General features: G+C 40.6%; 2 protein-coding genes across 5 annotated transcripts in view; both read left to right on the top strand.

Moving 5' to 3' along the window:
- The first annotated feature begins 118 nt into the window (after positions 1-118).
- LOC144531716 (collagen alpha-1(II) chain) lies at positions 119-13,527 on the top strand. The gene is made up of 5 exons (XM_078271977.1): positions 119-278; positions 2,058-2,167; positions 10,857-10,937; positions 11,383-11,565; positions 13,378-13,527. Exons 1-5 carry the CDS (start codon positions 119-121, stop codon positions 13,525-13,527), a joined length of 684 nt encoding a protein of 227 aa, XP_078128103.1.
- A 3,146-nt stretch (positions 13,528-16,673) lies between these two features.
- man1b1a (mannosidase, alpha, class 1B, member 1a) overlaps positions 16,674-26,553 on the top strand; it is a 36,869-nt gene continuing 26,989 nt past the window's right edge. For all 4 annotated transcript variants that reach the window (XM_078270752.1, XM_078270750.1, XM_078270751.1 and 1 more), the window contains exons 1-2: positions 16,674-16,985; positions 18,965-19,100. In XM_078270752.1, coding sequence (XP_078126878.1) covers positions 18,999-19,100 — 102 coding nt within the window. In that variant the 5' untranslated portion in view covers positions 16,674-16,985; positions 18,965-18,998. The remainder of the gene's footprint in view (positions 16,986-18,964; positions 19,101-26,553) is intronic.

The raw sequence follows: 26,553 nt of genomic DNA, 5'->3' as shown, positions 1-26,553 counted from the left end.
AAAAGCAGTTATCATCGAGCATTTGAAATGAGTCTTGACTGCAATGCAATAGACTGTCTGTCTGTCTATCTCTGCGTGTGTTTTTATTTTTATATTCTCTTTCCATGTCCAGGACCTGATGTATGTGTCCGATAAGCCCAACTACCATGTGGTCCAGACTGTGCTAGATTCTCTTCAGCAGGAGCTTCGGCTGCTGCTGGATCCCCCTGATGGCAGCAAGGAGCACCCTGCCACCACCTGCCTGGAGCTCTGGCTCTGTCACCCCGAATACAGCAGCGGTCAGTTCCCCAAACAATCAAATAGCACTAGTAAATAAATCCACAGGGAATTATTTCAGAATGGCCGAGCTGGCTGGAGTTCTGGGCGCTGTCCTGTCTGTTACACATGTGCATTATCCTCCATGTGAGCTTTTCTAAACTCCAACAAAACAAATTGATCTGGTAACATTTATAATTTCAGCTGTCAAATACTAAATCACTGTTTGAGAATTTTGTTGGATTGGTGAAAAAATACAAGTATTTTAAAAATGTATATTAATAACTTGAAAGGTAAACATGTCTATAAATTATGAATACACATTAACCACAAACAGAAAATGTGCATAATCGCACTTCAAAGATTGAAGTCTTGGCACTCTTGGCTCATGTTATAGTATAGTAGCTCAAAATGTCCTCTCAGCTTACTGTTGATGTGTTGAAAACATCAACATTTAGTTATGAGCATTGGCCACTGGAACTAAATATATGAACGTACACGAGGCAGTTTTTTTTCTGGTCGCAGAGAGTTGAAAGATTGAACTGGATTTTTTTTCAGGCAATAAGCACATTTTGAATTCCTTAAGTAAACATTGCCTTTTCTAGTTTGAAGGTGCTGTAGGTAGGATTGGGAAGATCCAGGTCCTAAAAATTTGAACATCAACAACTTCTCAGTCCCTCCCCCCTTTCCGCTAAAGCCCAAAAAGGTCTCATAAGCCCCTCCCCCCACAAGGGCGAATGAATGTGTGTGCATGAGCAATGATTGACGCAGTTAGACACCCCCCCCGGCCCTGATTGATGCATCTGAACAGGGAGCTGTGGATTTTTGCAAATCGCACTACAGGCTGTAGGTGGTGCCAGAGGAGCCAGATTTCTTTTTTAGTGCTAAAAAGTGCTAAAAAAATAAGTGCTAGTCTTACCTACTGCACCTTTTTAAAAAGTGAATTTTGTATGACTAATCGAGAAATGTTATTGTTCCATCCTTACTGCCACTTTGCAAACAGTACCCTAGAGCTGGTGTCAAATCTCTCTGTCCTGAACAGCAGCCACTAAAACAGGATGCTTTTTATTCTCAGCAGCATCTTTAATCACATGAATAAACAGCTTAGTTTAGAAAATATGTATGCACGTTTTCTTAGCAAAGGTTTCAAAGTCAGTTGCTGTATATTTTATCAATATGTTATTGTTTTTTTTTGTCTGCTTGTTTGTTATAAAAGTTTAAATGAAAATGGTAATACGTTTGTGGCATCAGACATAAACCATGGTATATCAAGAAATAATTTCTCTCCATGCAACACATTTTGATAGAATTCCTATCTATATTTCATGACTCATTGTTGATTTATTCATTTAGCACATGTAAAAACAACAACAGTGTTACATATACGAAAAATTAAGAAAAAGGAGGAAAACCCTCAAGGGGCTTGGCATCTTCGGTGTCCTAAAATAATTCAACGAAAGGATAGGAAAAAAAAGTTTAATTAAATGAGGGGAGAAAATAATGAGTAAAGAAAGAGAGAAAAGAAAAAGTAATCGTAAAAAAACAAGAAACAAAACATATTAGGCTACTAATACAGAACAATATTTTTCACAGATTTGTACCTAATGCTCCTGATTCTCAATGAATATCGTAGGTGAAGGATCCAAACTACCTGTGATCACATTTCAGTGTTCCCGTATTTCTTTGGTCCAGTATGTTGGAGTGGTTTTGCTTCCAGTATTTCTTGGGTCTGTCTGTCAGCGTGGACCCAACAGTTCCATCCCTGCAAATGTCATTGAACTCTCGCTAACCTTTCTCTGCAGGAACGTATTACATTGACCCCAATCAGGGCAGCCCAGCGGACGCTCTGCTGGCCTACTGCAGCTTCTCTTCCACATCACAACAGACCTGCCTTCATCCTCGACACTCGCAGGTACGAAGACATCACCTACAGCAAATTGCAATTCTGGATCAATGGCGTACCCGTTTTGTCAGTCGGCTCACAGTTCCGTAGTGATGACTAAGACAATCTGCAGTGATGACTTGAACTTCTGCACGGTCATCTGAAAAGGAAAATTCATTTTCCAGCCTAAATCTTATTTTGGTAGTTTGAACATCATTCCTAGTAATGGTGAGGAAATCATTTGATTGACTGACTTTAACATTGCTGAGATCAGCTGTCTGCCACACATATACGCACACACGCACGCACGCACACACACACACACACACACACACACACCAATTCTTCCACCCTACAGTTTCAGGACTTGCAGGAATTATCATAAATATGATTTCTTCACCCTCAAACCGTTACCAGAGCATTCCTGTATACAAAATACAATGCTAGTGATTACAAAACAGAAAAAAATGAGATAGCATAAACAAGTGTTAGACCAAAGATATTGTAATAATGTGTTGATGCTAGTATAGCGATTGATGGCTAGATGGATGGATGGACTTTATTAATCTCAAACTAGGAAAAACTGTTACAGCAGCAAATTACAAGGACATACACACATACTCACTCACACACATACAGACAATACTAAAAAATATACTAGAAATAATAAATAAGATATAAAATAAGATAACAAAAGATCAAAATAACAGAACACCTACTCAAAAAAATATACTTAGAGGAATGAAAAAAGAATGTACATGTATATAAGTGTAGAGTAAAAATGTGCAATCTTCATACATTCTGTGTGTGTGATATGTATATATATATATATATATATAGTATATATATATATATATATATATATATATATATATATATATATATATATATATATATATATATATATAGAACAAAACTATTTTTTTTTTTCTCCCTTACTATTTTCTATTGTGATTCAGTCTCTTTCATGTTTTCCTCCATTCTTCACTCTTCTTCCTTCAGTGAATTTTAGGCTCTGTGATGGTTTATTTAAAGTGAGAATATGCAACTTTTAAACTAAGAAGTAACGTTCTTCCTCTTACAAATGTAAGGTTAAATTCACAAGCAATAAAACAAACCTATTAAACCTAACCATATTGCTCAATTCGATACACCCGGGGTTTCGCTGTTACAGTAACAGTAGCTTATGGTGGCTAATGTTAGCAAACCTAAGATACCTGTAGATAGTGCTGTGTAAGTCCCATTGCTCAGTCAGGTCACTAACTTTATGACTCTACTGTTTAGTCTGACTTTAACATAATTGTGCTGTCATATTGGCCAGGGACAAGTAGAGTAAATGTAGAATGTGTGTGTATATGTATGTATGTATGTATGTATGTATGTATGTATGTATGTATATATATGAGATATATATATATATATATATATATATATATATATATATATATATATATATATATATATATATGTGTGTGTGTGTGTATATATATGTGTGTGTATATATATATGTGTGTGTATATATATATATATATATATATAGTATATATATATACACATATATATATATATACACACACATATATATATATATATATATATATATATATATATATATATATATATGTGTGTGTGTGTGTATGTGTGTGTGTGTGTGTGTATATATATATGTGTGTGTGTGTGTATATATATATATGTGTGTGTATATATATATGTGTATATGTATATAGAGATATATATATATATATATATATATATATATATATATGTATATATATGTATGTGTGTATATGTGTATATATACACATACATACATATACACACATGTATATATATGTATGTATATGTATGTATGTATATATGTGTATGTATGTGTATATATATATGTATGTATGTATATATGTGTATGTATGTGTATATGTATATATGTATGTGTATGTATGTATGTGTATATATATGTGTGTATATATGTGTAGATGTGTGTGTGTGTATATATATATATATATAAATATACAGTCAGGTCCATAAATATTGGGACATCGACACAATTCTAATGTTTTTGGCTCTATACACCACCACAATGGAGTTGAAATGAAACGAACAAGATGTGCTTTAACTGCAGACTTTCAGCTTTAATTTGAGGGTATTTACATCCAAATCAGGTGAACGATGTAGGAATTACAACAGTTTGTATATGTGCCTCCCACTTTTTAAGGGACCAAAAGTAATGGGACAGATTAACAATCATAAATCAAACTTTCACTTTTTAATACTTGGTTGCAAATCCTTTGCAATCAATTACAGCCTGAAGTCTGGAAGGCATAGACATCACCAGACGCTGGGTTTCATCCCTGGTGATGCTCTGCCAGGCCTCTACTGCAACTGTCTTCAGTTCCTGCTTGTTCTTGGGGCATTTTTCCCTTCAGTTGTGTCTTCAGCAAGTGAAATGCATGCTCAATCGGATTCAGGTCAGGTGATTGAGTTGGCCATTGCATAACATTCCACTTCTTTCCCTTAAAAACTCTTTGGTTGCTTTCGCAGTATGCTTCGGGTCATTGTCCATCTGCACTGTGAAGCACCGTCCCAATGAGTTCTGAAGCATTTGGCTGAATATGAGCAGATAATATTGCCTGAAACACTTCAGAATTCATCCTGCTGCTTTTTGTCAGCAGTCACATCATCAATAAATACAAGAGAACCAGTTCCATTGGCAGCCATACATGCCCACGCTCATGACACTACCACCACCATACTTCACTGATGAGGTGGTATGCTTTGGATCATGAGCAGTTCCTTTCCTTCTCCATACTCTTCTCTTCCCATCACTCTGGTACAAGTTGATCTTTGTCTCATCTGTCCATAGGATGTTGTTCCAGAAATGTGAAGGCTTTTTTAGATGTTGTTTGGCAAACTCTAATCTGGCCTTCCTGTTTTTTGAGGCTCACCAATGGTTTACATCTTGTAGTGAACCCTCTGTATTCACTCTGGTGAAGTCTTCTTGATTGTTGACTTTGACACACATACACCTACCTCCTGGAGAGTGTTCTTGATCTGGCCAACTGTTGTGAAGGGTGTTTTCTTCACCAGGAAAGTATTCTTTGGTCATCCACCACAGTTGTTTTCCGTGGTCTTCCGGGTCTTTTGGTGTTGCTGAGCTCACCGGTGCGTTCTTTCTTTTTAAGAATGTTCCAAACAGTTGATTTGGGCACACCTAATGTTTTTTGCTATTCTCTGATGGGTTTGCTTAGATTTTTTCAGCCTAATGATGGCTTGCTTCACTGATAGTGACAGCTCTTGGATCTCATATTGAGAGTTGACAGCAACAGATTCCAAATGCAAATAGCACACTTGAAATGAACTCTGGACCTTTTTATCTCCATCCATCCATCCATCCATCCATCTTCATCCGCTTATCCGGGGTCGGGTCGCGGGGGTAGCAGCTCCAGCAGGGGACCCCAAACTTCCCTTTCCCGGGCCACATTAACCAGCTCCGACTGGGGGATCCCGAGGCGTTCCCAGGCCAGGTTAGAGATATAATCCCTCCACCTAGTCCTGGGTCTCCCCGAGGCCTCCTCCCAGCTGGACGTGCCTGGAACACCTCCCCTAGGGAGGCGCCCAGGGGGCATCCTTACCAGATGCCCGAACCACCTCAACTGGCTCCTTTCGACGCAAAGGAGCAGCGGCTCTACTCCGAGCTCCTCACGGATAACTGAGCTTCTCACCCTATCTCTAAGGGAGACGCCAGCTACCCTCCTGAGGAAACCCATTTCGGGCCGCTTGTACCCTGGATCTTGTTCTTTCGGTCATGACCCAGCCTTCATGACCATAGGTGAGGGTAGGAACAAAAACTGACCGGTAGATTGAGAGCTTTGCCTTCTGGCTCAGCTCTCTTTTCGCCACAACGGTGCGATAAATTGAATGTAATACCGCACCTGCTGTGCCGATTCTCCGACCAATCTCCCGCTCCATTGTCCCCTCACTCGCGAACAAGACCCCAAGGTACTTGAACTCCTTCACTTGGGGTAAGGACTCATTCCCTACCTGGAGAAGGCACTCCATCGGTTTCCTGCTGAGAACCATGGCCTCCGATTTAGAGGTGCTGATCCTCATCCCAGCCGCTTCACACTCGGCTGCGAACCGATCCAGTGAGTGCTGAAGGTCACAGGCCGATGATGCCATCAGGACCACATCATCTGCAAAAAGCAGCGATGAGATCCCCAGCCCACCGAACTGCAACCCCTCTCCACCCCGACTACGCCGATATCCTGTCCATAAATACTACAAACAGGATTGGTGACAAAGCGCAGCCCTGGCGGAGGCCAACTCTCACCTGAAACGAGTCCGACTTACTGCCGAGAACCCGGACACAGCTTTCGCTTTGGTCGTACAGAGATTGGATGGCCCTGAGAAGGGACCCCTCACCCTGTACTCCCGCAGCACCTCCCACAGTATCTCCCGGGGCACCCGGTCATACGCCTCTCCAGATCCACAAAACACATGTAGACTGGTTGGGCATACTCCCAGGCTCCCTCCAGGATCCTTGCGAGAGTAAAGATCTGGTCCGTTGTTCCACGACCAGGACGGAATCCGCATTGTTCCTCTTCAACCTGAGATTCGACTCATCGACCGAACCCTCCTTTCCAGCACCTTGGAGTAGACTTTACCGGGGAGGCTGAGAAGTGTGATACCCCTGTAATTGGCACACACCCTCTGGTCCCCCTTTTTAAAAAAGGGGAACCACCACCCCGGTCTGCCACTCCTTAGGCACCGTCCCCAGACTTCCACGCAATGTTGAAGAGGCGTGTCAACCAAGACAACCCCTCCACACCCAGAGCTTTAAGCATTTCTGGACGGATCTCATCAATTCCTGGGGCTTTGCCACTGTGGAGTTGTTTAACTACCTCAGCAACCTCCACCAGGGAAATTGATGCCAATCCCCTCATCCTCCAGCTCTGCCTCTACCATAGAGGGCGTATTAGTCGGATTTAGGAGTTCCTCAAAGTGCTCCTTCCACCGCCCCTATTACCTCCTCAGTTGAGGTCAACAGCGTCCCCATCCTTACTGTACACAGCTTGGATGGTTCCCCGCTCCCCTCCTGAGGTGGCGAACGGTTTTCCAGAAGTACCTTGGTGCCGACCGAAAGTCCTTCTCCATGTCTTCTCCGAACTTCTCCCACACACGCTGCTTTGCCTCTTTCACGGCAGAGGCTGCAGCCCTTCGGGCCCTTCGGTACCTTGCAACTGCCTCCGGAGTCGCTCTGGGATAACATATCCCGGAAAGACTCCTTCTTCAGTCGGACGGCTTCCCCTGACCACCGGTGTCCACCACGGTGTTCGTGGGTTACCGCCCCTTGAGGCACCTAAGACCCTAAGACCACAGCTCCTCACCGCAGCTTCAGCAATGGAAACTTTGAACATTGTCCACTCAGGTTCAATGCCCCCAGCCTCCACAGGGATGCACGAAAAGCTCCGCCGGAGGTGTGAGTTGAAAGTCTGTCGGACAGGGGCCTCCTCCAGACGTTCCCAATTTACCCGCACTACCCGCTTGGGCTTACCAGGTCTGTCCAGAGTCTTCCCCCCACCCCCTGACCCAACTCACCACCAGATGGTGATCGGTTGACAGCTCTGCCCCTCTCTTCACCCGAGTGTCCAAAACATATGGCCTCAGATCAGATGAAACGATTATAAAATCGATCATTGACCTTTGGCCTAGGGTGCTCTGGGTACCAAGTACACTTATGAGCATCCCTATGTTCGAACATGGTGTTCAAGTTATAGACAATCCATGACTAGCACAGAAGTCCAACAACAAACAACCACTCTGGTTTAGATCAGGGAGGCCGTTCCTCCCAATCACGCCTCCATGTGTCTCCATCATTACCCACGTGCGCGTTGAAGTCCCCCCCAGCAGAACTATGGAGTCCCCGACTGGAGCCCCATGCAGGACTCCACTCAAGGTCTCCAAGAAGGCCGAATACTTGAACTCTTGTTTGGTGCATATGCACAAACAACAGTCAGAGTTTTCCCCCCACAACCCGCAGGCGTAGGGAGGCGACCCTCTCGTCCCACCGGGTTAAACTCCAACGTAGCGGCGCTCAGCCGGGGGCTTGTGAGTATCCCCACACCCGCCCGGCGCTCACACCCTGGGCAACTCCGGAGAAGAAAAGAGTCCAACCCCTATCCAGGAGTATGGTTCCAGAACCAAGACTGTGCGTAGAGGTAAGCCCCCACCAGATCTAACCGGTAGCGCTCCACCTCCCGCACAAGTTCCGGCTCCTTCCCCACAGAGAGGTGACATTCCACGTCCCCCAGAGCCAGCCTCTGCTGCCCGGGTCTGGTCCGTCGAGGCCCCTGACCTTCACTGCCACCCATGTGGCAGCGCACCCGACCCCCAGCGGTTCCTCCCACAGGTGGTGGGCCCATGGGATGGAGGGATGTCCGCCACGTAGCTTTTTCGGGCTGTGCCCGACCGGGCTCCGTGGCAAACCCGGCCACCAGACGCCGCTGACGAGCCCTCCATCTGGGCCTGGCTCCAGACGGGGGCCCCGGGCTTCCTCCGGGCAGGGTCACTTCATCCCTTCCTCGATTTTTTCATAGGATTTTTTGAACCATTCTTTGTCTGGCCCCTCACCTGAGACCACTTTGCCTTGGGAGATCTCTACCAGGAGCACAAAGCTCCAGACAACACAGCCCTCAGGTTCATAGGGACACACAAACCTCTCCACCACGATAAGGTGATGGTTCCCGGAGAAGGACCTTTTATCTGCTCCTTGTAAATGGGATAATGAGGGAATAACACACACCTGGCCATGGAACAGCTGAGCAGCCAATTGTCCCATTACTTTTGGTCCCTTAGAAAGTGGGAGGCACATATACAAACTGTTGTAATTCCTACACCGTTCACCTGATTTGGATGTAAATACCCTCAAATTAAAGCTGAAAGTCTGCAGTTAAAGCACATTTTGTTTGTTTCATTTCAACTCCATTGTGGTGGTGTATAGAGCCAAAAAGATTAGAATTGTGTCGATGTCCCAATATTTATGGACCTGACTGTATATGTGTGTGTGTATATATATGTGTGTGTGTGTATGTATGTATGTATGTGTGTATATATATATATATATATATATATATATATATATATATATATATATATATATATATGTATACACACACATATATATATATATGTATATATATATATATATATATATATATGTATATATATATACACACATATATATATATATATATATATGTATATATATATACACACATATATATATATATATGTATATATATATATACACACATATATATATGTATATGTATATATATATGTATATGTATGTGTATATATATATATATATATATATATATATATAGTACACAAAAACAACCACTACAGGTAAAAATGATGACCTTTGCTGTTCACTTAGCATTTTTAAATACATGGAGGTATAACAGTGCCTAAAAGAAAGACAGAATTCAAATGGTTTAACCTCCCTGTGGGAATGGGTGGCTAAATGAGACACTGCATTCATCCAAAGGACATCAGGTCCTTTTCTTTACTGCAGTCTATATAAAAACTAGGGCTGTCAATCGATTAAAAAATGTAATCTAATTAATTACATACTCTGTGATGAATTAATCGAAATTAATCGCATACATAATTAACGGTGCCTGAACCGATACTTTTTAAGAAAGTAAAAAAAGAAAAGAAAAAAAAGGGTACTAAACAACAGTCGGTGACATTAAAGAACAGCTTGTTTATCGCTAAGGCCATATGGTCAAAATTAAATGATTTAATAATAATGTATAACAATAACAATAACTTATTTCGCTATTAAATTGCTGTTGAACAACAAAAACAACCACCAGATGGGAAATGGACATTTACAATAACTTGTAAACAAATGCACCATGAAGCTGTAGTTTACGAGTTTCATTTGTCCGTCTGTGTTGTTTCTCCGACGACAGCTGCAGATTGTTACATACCGGTGTTGAATCCTCTACAGTAAAACACAGTCAAACTTTACACCGTTTAGCGTTAGCTGTCAGCATTTTAACCGTGTTTAATCCAGCTACTAGCTAGCGGTAGGCTAACGTTAGCTGCTGTCGAGTATAGTGTTAACTAGCGTCATGTGCAGCGGTGTTTGTGTTGTCTGTATCGTCTGTTTCAGAGCAGCAGAGAGAAGCGCAGACATATCAGTGGCACCAGATTTCGGTAGCCAGGGTTGGCAGGAAGAAGATTTTTACAATTAAATGTTCCAATTAATGATCCAGGCAGCACATTCTCGTCTCCCTACTTCATTTTACAGTCCAATGGTGGCTAGAACGGCTCCGGGTCAAACGTCAATATGGAATGGATTAATCTGCGTTATTTTTTCTCAGATTAATTAATCGAAATTAACGCGTTATTTTGACAGCCCTAATAAAAACACAACCAACACACCTCTCTCTCTCTCTCTTTCCACTCTAATACAGTCGATACTACGTAAGGAATTGACAGACTCCATCAAAAAATAATGAATGAATTGGTCTCTGGTAGCGTAAAGTGAATGCATCGCTCACAGCCGGTTCACCTCTAGATCATACTTGAGCTGCATACCAGAGTTCATCAGCAGCTGTCTGAACACCGCTGACCTCCACAAGTCTATTATATGAAAGCAGGACTTGCACTCAGATTGGCAAAATGTGTGCCTTCTTTTGTCTGCCTGCAGTTGCCCATGAAAGCCTGGATGGAAGAGTTTTCTGAAGAAGGATCCTTTCAGTGGCTCAGCAAGCTGGAGCAGGGGTTTCAGGTGAGAGAAGGGAACAACCAGAACTAAACATTCACCCTACTTCTCTAATGACGGATTAGTATATTCATCAAAACTGTGTTCATTGGTGTTATTGGACACTTCGGGGCAGTAGAAATCCACAACAATCTGAAAACACAGATTCTAACATATTTTTGATTTGATTGATTTAGCACATAAAAAACAACAATGTTACATATACGACAAAATAAGTAAAAAAGGTGCCTCCACCGCCACAGCCTAATCGCACCACCCCCATTCAGTGTGTGTGAATGCACGCTAAATGTGCCGCAAAAAAGCCAAAACATTGACCCCTTTCACATTACACATTACAAACAAAACGATTTTGTGAATTTTTCACTTAGTGTTTGTTTTTACCTTTTAATATTGTTGCTGTCATACCAGCTGACATTGCTAATGCGTGACATTCTTATACCTTCCTTCCCAGTTTTACTATCCAGGTGCTAATGTGGTCCAGATGCGTTTTCTGAGGTTGCACAGTAGCACCGCCGTCCAGAATATGACCCACTCGTGCCAGCCAGGACACAGACTGGGCCAGGCAGACAGAGACGTCAAATTCCTCGCTGACTCCAGGAGGCAAAGTTACCTCGGAGCACTTAAAGACTGTGTGGTACGTAGGAAGTTTTCTAAATGTCCCTTTTTACGGTTCGCTTGAGAGGCTTGAGGAAGTACAGGTCATGCTGCTGCTGCGGTTTCATAAAATATTGTTGAGAAAAAATCTTAACTGTCCTGTGAATAGTCAGCAACATTTAATTTTTTGCAACTTCATTATATTTATTTGAAAAATATTTTCAGAACTTTTAAAAGATATACAGTAGTTGCAAATACTAAAAGCATTTATATACATTTTTTTTTGGTTTGGTCCAGGATGATGAAGTGAGCATTCTAAGTATTATTTTTATTTTTTATTGCCAGGATAATCTTTATAAATTCCGTAATTTTGTTTCTGTGAAGCAGTTGGGGGGGGGGGGGGTTTTACTGGGGGGGAAAAAACGTTTTGACAGGATCGTTTTTACTTTTTTCTTTAGAACATGTGTGGAAATAAGGTTTTGCCACGTGAAATGTATTTCTTTTTTTGCCAGGATTAATCAAGTGTTTGTTGTCGTACTCATACTTTTCATTAATTCCAGCCGCAAGAGGCTGAAGTGCACCACTACCCCATGTTCTAAATGGGACTAAAATCATTCATGTTTTCTTCCAGCTGAGTTTTAACCTCTCGGTGCAAACTCAGCTGAAAGAAAACATGAATGCTTCTCTATTTAGAACGTGGGGGCTGCGGTCAAGTAGTCAAATTTGCGTACGGAGGTTCCTAACGGAGTGAAATGACCGGGAAGTAGTTAAGTGGCTGCCATGTAAAGAGCCATTCGAATTGTGTGTTTACAGTTAAGAGAATATTGTCCTTAATAATACTAATATATTTCTTTCACCCACCTACGACCACCTAACCCTTATAACATAGAATATGTACAGCAGACTCGTAGTCCTTACGCGTTCTGCTTACCTTGCATACCTAACAATTATTTCCACACAATAATCCTGATCGGGATGCATGTGGATAGAAATGAGTGGGCAGGAGGGTGTGTGTGAGCAAACAATAATGATAACAAAGCCTACAGCTCAGTGCTTTATAATGATGAAATGACATCCAGTGGCTGCTTCACTTGAACAGACATAATTAATGCAGAATAAGATGGCAAATAAAATGATGATGGAGTAATATTTTCCACCGGGTTGTCCACGTTTATAGAGCCTGCATTAAACAACACGGTAAAAAAAAAAACGCACGGGGCAAAGTATCCAGACGCCTTTCTGTAGTCCACATCGGAACAGTGTAGTTTCACCGGAAGACCCACGTCAACAACATCGGCCGTCGTTTGTTTACGCAGCCGAGTGGAAGTCGGATTCTCCTTGCACCACGGTTGTATTTTCTTAATTCCTTTTGAATTCTCCTTCACACCTTTCCTTGACCTCGTGACGTTTACCATCGGGGTTAAGGAAAAGTGGTTAGGAAAGGACTTAAGAGGTAATTCTTTTTTTACTTTTCGACCGCATCTGGGGTATTGGTACACCTCAGCCTCTTGTGGGCAAAATCAGTGTTACTTTGACAAACACTAAACACACACAAAATTCACCTTGAAAATGTTTTTTCCCCACAATAAAACATAAATAACCACCTGTTCTTAAGTCATGAGCACAGAAAAGGTTCATTATTAAGATCACAGTTAGAAAACGGATCTTGCCTCTCAGGGTTTCCGTAGGAAAGAATGAAATACAGAACAATTGTTAGCTGCAGCCTCATTTCAGACAAATCATAATACCAAATATGCAGTATTACTATTAAGTATTACTGTCACAAAAAAAAAAAAAAGAGTCATAGCAACTAAATGTAAAATAAATAAATATTCTGTTTCCTGTGTGTCAGCCTGGAGAGGAGATCCTTTCTGGACCTCGGGAGTCTGTGTTTGAGTTCGAGGACCTCCATCTGCTCCCCCTGAGAGACATAGCACCAATGGGAGGCGGAAACTTCACACACCAGTTTGGCTTCACCGTCGGACCTGTGTGTTTCAGCTAGAGGTGCTAGAAAACGGTGCTGTCCCAGAAGACTCACAGGTCCAGGACACAAACCTCTGTTCATTTCACGGACACCTAGTGGACAACTGGAACAGAAGATGTCACTTCCTTTTTCTCTCCTTGTTTTCAGGGGATTCAATCTCTCAAGTTGAATGACTCCGTATTCATGAATTTTGGGAGGACACAAGCGTACCCAGGCTTTTTTTCACAGAGAAGTCAAATTTGTTTACAGAGACGTTTATCTTGTATTGAATAATTTAAAAATGTATTTTTTTTTTTTTTTTTTTTTTTTTTATCCTTTTATATACATATGTTTTTTTTTTTTCTCTGTTTGAGTTTTGTTATGTATTTTAGGCTTCTGTCATAGCCTGCCCATTGTCTATATAAAAGCCAGACTGTCCTAGCTGACCTCTTAACAATGTGTTCTGCATGGGGACACAGCTACTGTGGTCCCAAAGGCCGAATGTGACCCAGCGGCCAGTAATCTCAGACGCTCTGTCCGATACTTTAGTACTGTAAGTGACCTCAGATGTGGGTGTCACTTTTCTCATGGTGCCGATTACGTTTTATATGAAAGACCATTTCTTTAATCCTAAAAACAATAGAAGTGGAGAGTCACATTGTCTTGGTGCTTCCGGTTGTCAACAGCACATTTCCTCATTTTGTTGTAATACAAAACATTGTTTGTTTTTTACAGTTTCATGTTATTGTATGGGTTTTTTTACGTCTCAGGTATGATACATTCATGATATACACGTGGGCACCGAAAGCTGCTGATGCCACAGTATGTTGGTCAGTTTTGTAGTTTAGCATTAAAACAAGACTTAGGAAATGTTTAAAGATAAATCCATGAAAAGACCAAAATCAACACTGAATTAGTTCAACCAACAAGTATTGTGTGTATCTAAAACCTCATACTGTATATCTTCTTCAACCGTGCCATAGAGCTCCATTGTTGTTCCAAAGCTGTTAAAAACACATCAGTGAGGAACTTTGTTGCACTGAGTGACATGTTCCTTCATTACCATATACGTACACACACACTGTAGAATCCTACACACACCGTCCTGCTTCCAGAAATACTCACTAGAGAACTGTAAAACTACAGTGCCCAGCTGTTTTAGGTAATTCAGTGCCACAGTCAGGGTAGGGAAATCTTTGTTGGTTTTGCTCTTTTCATGAGATTTGTTGACAACATAACACCAGCCTTAAAGGAACACGCCAACTTATTGGGACTTGAGCTTATTCACCGTATCCCCCAGAGTTAGATAAGTCCATACATACCCTTCTCAGCCCCCACCGCTAGCCTCGCTTAGCACAGATCCTGGAGGTAACAATGACTTTATTTGTACACGCTGTACGGTGAATAGGCTAAAGTCCCAATAAGTCGGCGTGTTCCTTTTAACCTTAATAAGTGTTGTACTCCTGCACACTGTTATCCAAAAATGTTGAAGTTTTAGTCGTAGATCTTCATTAGGCTTTAAATGACAATACTACATATAAGCATGTTTATTAAACAGCCACAGGCTGCATCAATCCATCACAAAGATTACGGATTAGAAAACAATGTGGGGGAAAGTATTGCCTTTCAAACAAAAATCATCTAACATAAACACAATATAAGACTGAAAAATGACACAAAATGATAATTTAGTGTGATTATCAGGCTTTCGTTTCCCCCAATTTCCCTGAAGGTCTGTGATAGAAACGTTTATACATTTTGTGATGACTGTGTACAAGACTTTACCACATTTTCATTAGATCTCATTCTGCTACCTGTCCAAAAAGGTTTACATTGGACTATTTACTGTTTCAACAGTAGAAATGTTAAATTCAAGTGTGGTTAAGGAGATTCTCTCTTGTTTGGTTATTGTCATGCAAACCACAGACTGAAGCTAAGCAGCCAGAGTCTACAGATCCATCCATTTCCTCCCAGAACAATACTGTAATTTCTTTCACTGTAAAGATCATGCGTAGGTTTGGCTGTAGAGTAAGTGTAAGAATAGTGCCCCCGGCCCAGCAGAGCTTCTTTGGCCCCCCTGGTGAAAAATAAAGTGCCTATTACCACCCACTTAGCAGTGAGTAATTGCTTTCGACCTTAATTTCTGCTTCATTCAATCTGAGAAGTGCTTTGGTCCAGAGAAAAGAAGCAAGCCCTGTAGCTTCTCAGCAGAATGAGGATTTGGTGTTTGCGTCTCAGAGTCGGTCAGCAGTGAGTGATGAGTGGTGTGCAGTGTGCACTGTCTGCAGGGAGTAGAGGATTCATTTGAGTGAGATCTCAGGGAGTTATATCGACTCAGCCAAAATGGCAGCTCTGCAGCTGGAAAACACCAAAACTCATTTTCTTTCTTAAACAAAATTCTCAGCGGTAGAGAAGAGGCGTGCCACTGATATAGAACAGGAAAGAAATGTACTTAATCTTAACTAAAGGAATTGGATTACTGTTTAAGCATTTTTGCCATGGGTTGGCAATTCTGGCCTGGTGTTTAATATTCCATGTTTTCTTTTTATATTTAGATTTGTCATATCATCATTCCATATGATTGCCTTAGCTGGCTGAGACTGATCATTGTTACTTTACTTGTTTAGTACAAATTATCATTTTTAAAAATCTGAAATGACATGCTGGACATCTTTCTCGTGTGATCCCGCCATTAGCTCATTCAAAGAATTTTGTCCACTGAATAAAAAATAAATAAATACATAACCAAATGTTGACTCAGTGTATTTTATCATCAATAGTTTTGTAATTATTTGGTCATGAATAAAAGTATTGGACGCATTCAATTTTGACCTGATGATGGCCACCATCTGAATGTGTTGCAGAACCTGCAACAGGGTTTTTATTACTTTCAAATACTGTAAATATTAGTCAGCTAAACATGCAAAAATGTAAAAATGTCTCTAAGCAAACATTCACACTCAGCTAGAGAATAGTTAGAAATCTAATTAATTTTACATGGGTTTAAAAGGAGATGGTTATTCAGGGGGTTTTAAAACGTTTTTTTAAGGACAGCTGGAATTAAATCAAACGACCTGCAGTACCAAAAAAAAAGCCAAAGTTGTGTCATTCCATCTGATCTGTGAGCACTGTGTTGAAGGCTTGATAAGGGTTAACGATACCGTCACAACACGTGCACACGTCACATGACGCGCAGCATTATCTCGTCAGCTCTTGCTTTTCCGCATCTGTCTCTGGTTGCTAATTAGTTAGCTAACGTTAACTTTAGCCATGTTTTCTTCAGTTTTATTTATTTGACATTTCACGTAGCAGCCGGTCGTCTTGTGTGACAGTCGGACGGACTACTGTGTTACGTGTTGGTTCTTTTGACTGCCGAGCAGTGTCACTTTCCATTCAGTAACAAGCCGAAGAAACAAGCTAGCCTCTCGTAGCTAGCTAACAGCTGCTTAGCTTTCAGGAGAATAACGTCGCTGTAAGGCAACCAACCAGGCACAAAGGTGAGGGGGAGGCAGCTTAATGTATGACTATTTGTTAGTGATTTTGTCGGTGTGTTTAAACAGCATGTCCGTGATGTGTGGAGCAGGGGTGTAACTAGCTAGCTAGTTAACAAAATAAAGTAACTATTAGCCTACCTTGCTGAAAAAGCTCGTGACTGTAATTTACTAATGAAGCTTACTTTAACGTTAGTTATTTTATATAACTTGCAATAATTTGCTCTGTAAGTGCGTTCCTAAAATAATTCCATTGTAAAGTGTACTCTGTACAGAATAACCATAATTAGCTTTGCGTGGAAGCTGTTTTTACTTGTAATCTCTGATCAAGCTTTCTTACAAAGACTCTGTTACCACTGCAAGGAGCATCACTGTTATGTCCAGTTCTTATTCACGGTAACAATCGATATTAGATGTTAAGAGCGTTTTCTAAGGGCTCTTGTAAGTTTTTACACCCGTTTCCTAAAACATCACTCAAGAGCAAGAGCACGTCAGCTGTCCATGGTGCTGAAGGGGATGATGAATGCATCCAAGTTTGTATCTCAACAGTGATGTTAGAGAGAGAGAGATATATATATATATATTAAAAATACAGAATTTGCAAAGCGTAAATGAAATAAATAACACAACTGAAGTGTATACATGTGCATGTTGCATTACAAAAAGCCCATTGCACAATCAGCAGTCATCCTTGCTGTATTTTACATGATACATGTTACTGTGTTGAAGAAAGTTAAGTCGGTGTTGTACATTGATCAGTGCAGCTGCTGTGAGTGACAAATGATACTCTTACAGCTCAGATACAACCTCCAAATCAAGCAGTGACAATTCTTAGCTTCTCTGGAAATCTGGAAACAATTCATCAAGGTGTTTGCAAAAGAACATGGCAGCAGCTAGAACTTGCCGATCACAGAAGAACGAGTACAAGCCTACACTACATTAAACTAGCATAGAATAAAATATCATCAGGAAAACCGGCATTTCAACCAGATGAAATGAAGATAGTATTGGAGGTATAGGCAATAACGGTTATCTTTGTGATAGCTATATGCTGTGCATAGTGTCAAATGGAACAAAATACCCATGGCTGGTATGTTGCAAATTAACAGTTTGATCCTTCTCTGTTTACTCCTTCTGGTGGTGTTAATAAAATTGGATAGATGCGTTATGGTCACTGCGTGTTAAACACAACAGCATTTGTTTTGGTAGCAATTACTCCACTTAGCAGCATATATAAATACACATTAAAAAAGAAGAAAGAAATCTCTTTCATGATGTTAGATGCCCGTTTCTAGACACGGCTCGAGTGGAGGTCTCTCAGGTTTGGGAGTGGGGAGTCAGGGATCCACTGAGCCGTTTTAACTAGCCTAACAACTTAATTGTATACTCTCCTTTATACAAATGTACACATTTACATCTAAGTCAGTTAAATGCTGGTGAAATAACAATCCGATTTTGTGTCCTGATTTTCGTCTAGATACCCTGACATCTTTTTACCTGTTAGTTTAGGTAGAAAACAAAAAAAGATAACTACACCTTACCATCATGCATGGACTCCAACCTAGATCAAGACATCCAGCAGGATTACTGTATTGTGGTGTTTTACTAACATCTGCCTCCAAAACCATCATAATCCAAAACCCTCAAATAACAAATTGACAGTGTTATGAAAGTCGACAAAAGAAGCTAATGTTCGCATTTAAGAAATTCAGTGTGTGGTGGCACAGTGGATATGACACAAGCCTTTGGTGTGGGAGACCTGGGTTTGAGTCCCACGGTGATACATCAACCAATGTGTCTCTGAGCAAGACACTTAACCCCTAGTTGCTCCAGAGGCGTGCAACCTCTGACATATATTGCAATTGTAAGTCACTTTGGATAAAAGCATCAGCTAAATGACATGTCATGTATTTTTACTATATGAATATGTTATATTAGGAGAAAGGCATGGCCAGGCTAACTGTGTTTTACTTGTCTGAATGCAGTGTCTATGAGCTACGACTGGCCCCGAATCAGAGGATGTATCCGCCTTCCAGAAAGGACTTCATCTCTCTGACACTCAATGATCCGCACAGTCACACTTACAACAACGGCAAACACCGGAGACAGTCCTGCTGGAGGGTGAGTGGTCCTTTAGGGCAGTGTGCAGATCGTGGCTCTTTACCACGTTGACATTGAAACCCTGTGTCGGATGCAAGATAATGAGCTTGTGCTCAACTCGTGTTCACACCTGTAGGTCCATGCATATCACTGCCATACCACAGAGTTACGGTTGATGGCAGTGGTGGAAGATATGGAGAATATCTTCTATCACAGTACATGTCATAACATGGCACTATATGCAGTAAACCTTCACTGAATGGTTTGATGAGTATGAAAATGACGTGAATCACATGCTATGGCATTCACAGTCACCAGATCTCAACCCAACTGAACACCTATGGGAGCCTCATGTTAAATAACACTCTCCACAGAGGGAAAATGCGGGACAGGATACCTGGGATTCAGGCCAGTGGTGAAGCAGAAGGGGAAAGGACTGAGACCTGTCATGAGATATCATGACTTTGCTAGTGTATATACTGTATATCTAATGTCATTTTCTTTCTGTTGATTTTTCTGGGGGTTTTTTTTGTGTCTCTTATAGTATAACAGCTGTTAGGAGAGAAACTTTGCTGTGGGTTCGGTTGGGGGGGTGACTTGTTAAATATAAGTTTTATTGTAAGTAAACAAAATCAAAAAGACATTGTTAAAAAAAAAGCCATAACACTCCAACCATTTCATTCATTTCATTTTTATTTATTTTTACAATCAACAATGTTGCAAAAAAAAAAAAACCCTAAATTCAAACACACAACCAGACTCCTAATATGTCACCATCAACAGTATGGGAGGCGCTTAAAGCTTATTTAAGAGGCCAGATTATCTCCTACAATGCGCAGCTACGAAAAACCAGAAACGCCCGTATTAATGAATTAATCAACAACATTGGTCGCCTTGACTCACAGTTAGCAGTAACAACATCAGCTGAAGACATTAAGGAACGCCTACTCCTCCAAAAAGAATTTGATCTATTAGCCACACTAAAAGCTGAGAACCTTTTTGATCAGATCCCGTCATACGTACTACGAACATGGCAAAAAAAACTGGGAGAATTCTTGCTCACCAGCTTCGCCAAGGAGCAGCAAGTCAGTCACTTTCTGAGGTCCGTGACGAATCTGGAACGGTCTGTACAGACTAACTCGCGCTTTATGAGGTTCTACCGTAACTTGTATACATCTGAATCACTAGGGGATGATAACTTAATCAATTGATTTCTCCAAAGCATTGACATCCCTCATATAGATCCTGCAAAAGCAGCTGAGTTAGAATCCCCGTTTTTAGTTGGAGAAATTGAAATGGCCGTTAAGAGTATGCAGTGCGTGAAATCTCCAGGTCCAGATGGATATCCAACAGAATTTTTCAAGAAATTTTCAAACCAATTGGCTCCCATCCTAAACTCTGTATATAATAATTCCTTGTTGGTTGGCTCACTGCCCGAAACATTACGGCAAGCAACCATATCGTTTATTCTGAAAGAAGGCAAAAACAAACAGGAATGTGGTTCTTACCGCCCTATCTCTTTACTTAATGTAGACAGCAAAACCTTTGCAAAAATTGTTGCTCGCCGTCTCGAAACAGTTTTTCCAACTATAATCTCACAGGACCAGACTGGTTTCATAAAGAACCGGCAGGACTACTTTAATATCCGCCGTCTGTTTAACAAAATTTACCTTCCCTCTCCAGCCGACCATCCAGAAGTTATTATATCTTTAGATGCTGAAAAGGATTTTTTTTTTTTTTTATCTGGTGGATTGGGACTATTTATTTCATACGCTTGAGAAATTCGGATTTGGGCCAAAATTTTTTTTTATCATGGGTCAAAATTCTATATAGTTCGCCATCAGCAGCGGTACGCACTAATAATAATATATCACAATCTTTTTCACTAACACTAGAAGTGATATTTCTACATGGCAAATAATTTACTAGTAAGTGTTGTAGAGTGACATGCATGCTGCTCATTCTGTGTAATTGAATCTGTAATTGAAAGGGGCATGTTCAAAATAACAGCAGTGTTGTGTTCAATTAGTGAGGTGATTGATTCTGTGAAGAAACAGGTGTCAATTATGGCCCATATTTAAGGAAGGAAGGAAGCAAATGTTGTGCATGCTGGTTATAGTGCATTTCACACTGAAATACTCAAATGGGAAAACATATAAAGAAGTGTAGAAGATTATAGGCTGCTCAGCCAAAATGATTTCAAATGCCTTGAAATGGCATCCAAAGCCTGAACGACGTGGGAAAAAACGGTCAACTACCATTCGAATGGATCGAAGAATAGCCAAAATGGCAAAGGCTCAACCAATGATCAGCTCCAGGAAAATCAGAGAAGACTTACAGTTACCTGTAAGTACTGTTACGATCAGAAGAAGGCTGTGTGAAGCAAAGCTATCAGCTAGAAGCCCCCGCAAAGTCCCATTGCTGAAAAAAAGACATGTACTAAAAAGGTTGAAATATGGGCACAGGACACGTTGACTGGCCAAAGGAGAAATGGGGCAACATTCTGTGGACTGATGAGAGCAAAATTGTTCTTTTTGGGTCTAGGGGCCGCAGACAGTTTGTCCGATGACCCCCATGCACTGAATTCAATCCACAGTACACTGTGAAGACAGTAAAGCATGGTGGTGCAAAAATCATGTTATGGGGATGTTTCTCATACTGTGGTGTTGGGCCTATTTATCACATACCAGGGATCATGGCTCAGTTGCAATACATCAAAATACTTGAAGAGGTCATGTTATGCTGAAGAGGAAATGCCTTTGAAATGGGTCTTTCAACAAGACAATGACCCAAAACACACCAATCAGCGAGGAAAGTCTTGGTTCCAGCTGAACAAGATTGATGTTATGGAGCGGCCAGCCCAATCCCCAGACCTCAATCCCATAGAAGAATTGTGGGGTGACATCAAAAATGCTGTTTCTGAGGCAAACCCCAGTATTGCAGAGGAATTGTGGAATGTAGTTCAATGGTCCTGGGCTGGAATACCTGTTCACAGGTGCCAGAAGTTGGTCGACTCCATGCAACACAGATGTGAAGCAGTTCTCAGAAATAACAGCCTAATATTCATTTGTATTCACTTTCTGTAAAGGTATAACACAAACTTGATCAATTTTGGTCATGTTTTGATTTGGAATTGAATGTGCAGTGTTCCCAATGCAATGATATTATGGAATTAAAAGCTATTCGAAGGATTTTGAGCATTATTCACTTTTTTAAATCACACTGCTATTATTTTGAACACAACTGTACTATCCCAGCTTCTTTATATGTTTCAGTGTGTGCCAGTTTTCCTAATTAAATAATTTTTTATTTCCCCAGACGGGAAGCTTTCTTCCTTTTTATTTGGAATTAAAATATTCCACGTATACGCAAAGCTATACTGCAGAGACCTAAGCAGCAGGGAGGTCTTGGTTTGCCAAATTTTCAGCATTACTACTGGGCAGCAAATATTAAAATGATTTCCTATTGGATGGAGAAGGACGATGCAACAGCCGTACCTGATTGGTTACTTCTAGAGAGAGACTCTTGTAAATATACCTCATTGTTTGCCTTATTATGCTCAGGGCTGCCATTCTATGAGCCTATAACCAAATATACTTCTAACCCAGTTGTTCTTTGAAAATATGGAAACAGTTCAGGCTATCTTTTGAGATCAGTAAATTGTCATTACTTGCTCCCATCGTGATTCGTGAGTCATTCCTGCCATCTATGACGGATGCCGTATTCAGGAAATGGCACAAACGGGGGGTCTGTTCATTTAGAAGCATGTACATGAATGGATTATTCGCCTCTTTTGACCAGATAGTTGAGAAGTTCAACATTCCCAGGTTGCATTTTTTTTAGATGCCTACAGAGCCATAGCTTCGTAACCTCAAGTACAGCTCACTTTCCCTCACAGCCTCCAGAGACCCTCCTAGATTCAATCAATGACATTACTTCATCCAGAAAGGTAAAGATAGGTGAAATATACTCCTTGTTAATGAAAAAAGTGACCAGCCTTAATTCCCTCAGAGACCAGTGGGAAGTAGATCTGGGTACTGAAATCTGAGACTCCCTTTGGTCAAAGATGATAGGGGGAATACACTAATCTTCAATATGTATGAAACCTACTGTTATACAATTTAAAATTATCCACCGCTTACACTGGACCAAGGTTAAGCTATCACAGTTTATGCCCAATATAGACCCTATGTGTGTAACTTTTGGTCTATAAAATGTCAGAAAATGGTGAAAAATGTCAATCAGTGTCCTCTTCAATCAGTGATATCTTGTTTGGTCCACAACTCAAAGAGTCACGGAGGAGTGAAGAAAATAGAAAATATTCACATTTAAGAAGCTGGAATCAGAGAGTTGCTTAACTAAATGACTCAAACCGATGATTTGATTTATCAAAATAGTTAGGGATTAATTTAATAGTTGACAACTAATCGATTAATCTTTGCAGCTCTAAATGAATGATGATCATCCCTTCAGTACAGTTAGGAGACTTGCAGAATTATTGAATTAATAAGTAATGAATAGCAAAGGAGCACAAAAGCTGGAGACTCACGGTGGCAACACCTTACTAGGTCTTTAGGACTTTTTTTTTTTCATTTTATTTGTCAACTTGTGATGCAGTACTTTTTCTGAAAAATTTGTTGTAGAAACTATTCATTGATAAAATAACCAGATGGAAATGTCTGCAAAAAAGGCTTCAGCTGTAAGCCTCCAGCTGCTTGGTTCTACCACTTCACTGAGATAAAGCATATTTTTCTTTTATGAAATGCATCACTTTTTTCAGACAAATCGATTCCTGGGTTCCAGTCTTCTTTTCTTCCACCTCCTTTGTTGTGGAGCAGCCTGAACTTTAAACTTTAAAGTGAGATAACCCAATTCTCCTCACCGTCTCTCTCTCTCTTGTCTACCTGCACATTTTCTTGTTTTCTTTACTCTGCCATTTGTTCCACCTTTCACTCCTTTCTTATGTCCTACCACTACCCTTATCTCCTGTTGGTTTTGACAGGCATATTGTGTTGCACTTATCATTTCACGTCTCGTTCTTTTGTTTGCTTTTCCATCCTCGGGGCGGTTTCCTGCTTTGTTCACGGATTTCCTCTTTCATTCTTGTTCAACTGGTCCAACAAGCTCGCTCATTACGGGTCTCGTGCATGAACGTTTTCTTATTTTTCTCTTTTATATTTGTTCTTGCACAAAGCATTAAGAGGAAAATAAGAATCCTACGTGGGATTGATGAAGCATGTGCTGAAAGCCGAGTCTGTTATTACCCATGTACGTGAGCATGTTGATGAATTGCATTTGATCTTAAACTGGAAGGCGCCCGCCAGGCTATTTGTAATTAGCCCTAATAAACCCATATAAGGGCAGCAGACTTAAATGCCGTGTGCAAACCACACACCAACAAGCATCAAAAATAAAACTTCTTCTGCAGAGATAGAAATATTATAGTATAGTAATAAAAAATATATATATATATATAGAGTTGATATTGGTCCAGATATTGACAAAATAGCTGGATAGGGGATCGGAAAATTTAACACATCCATGGGCCGATCCAGTTTTGTTAGATTCCCCCCCCCCCCTTCGCACGTGTGTCGCATGCTGGAAGAGTATACAAATAAATAAGAATTCAACACATTACATCTATGTTATTTTGTCTTGGTTTGAAAGTAATATTTAGTTAGGAAAGTCTGGTGCCTTTAGTCTCTTCCACAAGGTGGAAGGAAGATGGATGGTGGATGGTATACAGTGTATTATTAATTTAACAACGGGATCGGATCGATATCGGGTATCGACAGATACACAAAGCCCTGGCATCGGTATCGGGACTGAAAAAGTTGGATCGGTGCATCCCTAAACTTTACTTAATGAATTTTTGTTAAAAAGAGACTTCAGCATATATTACTTTTTCACAAATGAATGACACACTCAGAGAAAGAAAGAGAGAGGAAAAACTTAAAAAAGGGATAAAAGAAATAAAATCCCTTGTCAAATACAAGCCATTAGATTTTTGTCTGCCTTGAGTATAGGCCTTGGTCATTTCGCAATGTTACAAAAGTGATCTACTTACACATTAACCATGGTGCTTTGCAATATTTTCCAGAACACAGCAGGCCATGGTTATTACGCACACTTTGTCAGGTGTGTATAAAAGCTTGCCATCGGCCTGTCAGTATATTCATAGTGCTCGTCGTCAGTTTCTGGAAGGGTTAAAAGTGTATTTCTTCACCAAGTTATGACAGTGTGTTAACAGCTATTAGTGTTAAGTGCAACATAGACCAGATGTATTATTTAGCACACAGCGAATGCACCGTACACACAGGGAGTACTGTAGTCAGGGAACCGTAGCCAGGACGTGCTGTTCTGGGGAGCAAATGGGATCAAAATGCTGCTTTTCCGGAGAGTTGAAATGTGTCGATGGCGCTGAGAATTAAGACAGTGTTGTATCCTGATGCACAGCGACCTACAATGATCAAGACACCGCGAGTATAAGGGTTTGCACAGAAAACAATGGGTGCGCGTGTTCTGATTTGTGTTATACGCTGCTGGTGTGTGTTCCCCTTCAGTTTTATCATATGTGGTCCAACACATCTGTTTTTCCCAACACATCTGCTTTATGTGATGCCATCCCTCAACACTTAATTGTCAAATTAGTGCCCACTTTTATTTTTCCTCAAAAAAATGGTTTGGAATCCATTTTTGCATTCATTTGTAACCCTTAAAAGATTAAAGATTATTTTAATTTGGCATTAAAAAAAATCTGCAGATACCCTGATCTTTAGCAAAAACACTTCTTTATTCTTCATATCAACATGATTACTTCTGTCACCTCTTCTTTTAGAAAGGGGAAAAAAAAAAAAGCTAAACGGCACGGTCATAAAGGGATTTCATTCAGTTCTCTGAATTGAAAACTTGATCAATTGAAAAGGCGCTCTCATCGACTGATCTGTAACATTTTTATTTCCGCAGTATATCAACAGACAGTTCCTCCATAAAGCCAGATTTATAGCATCAGAGACGTCGATCAGGCCCAGCACTCCCCCCCCCCCGTGCAAATCATGTTCCTTTGAGTGGCTTGTTGGCTCAGCGTTTGTGTCCTCAGGACTTCTCCACATTGGTTTTCTTCAACATTCCCAAATACATGCAAGTCAGGTAGAAGCTCTGGATCTCTCATTGTTATGTGAGGGTTTGTGCAGATGGAGAAAATGAATAACTATCGTCTTCACTGTGCCATACCACAAATACCTGGTTGATAAAATGTTTCCTGAAGATTTGTATAAAAAAAAAGCACCATTTGATTGAACATAATATGCAGATGCTGTGATGGTGAATGAGCTATAGCAAAAGAAAACGTCCACTGAGATGAAGTCTGTTGTGTGTTCTTTCACAGCTCGCAGACGATGGCTCAATAGTTTCATGGTATTGCACAGGTGTTAATTAGAGCAGGCAACAGAGTGGCACCAACTGCCTCTTAGCC

Source organism: Sander vitreus, chromosome 16, assembly GCF_031162955.1.
Source record: "Sander vitreus isolate 19-12246 chromosome 16, sanVit1, whole genome shotgun sequence".
In the NCBI taxonomy this organism is placed as follows: Eukaryota; Metazoa; Chordata; class Actinopteri; order Perciformes; family Percidae; genus Sander; species Sander vitreus.
The sequence above is the reverse complement of the archived record's forward strand: the minus strand, read 5'-3'. Positions and strand labels throughout refer to the sequence as shown.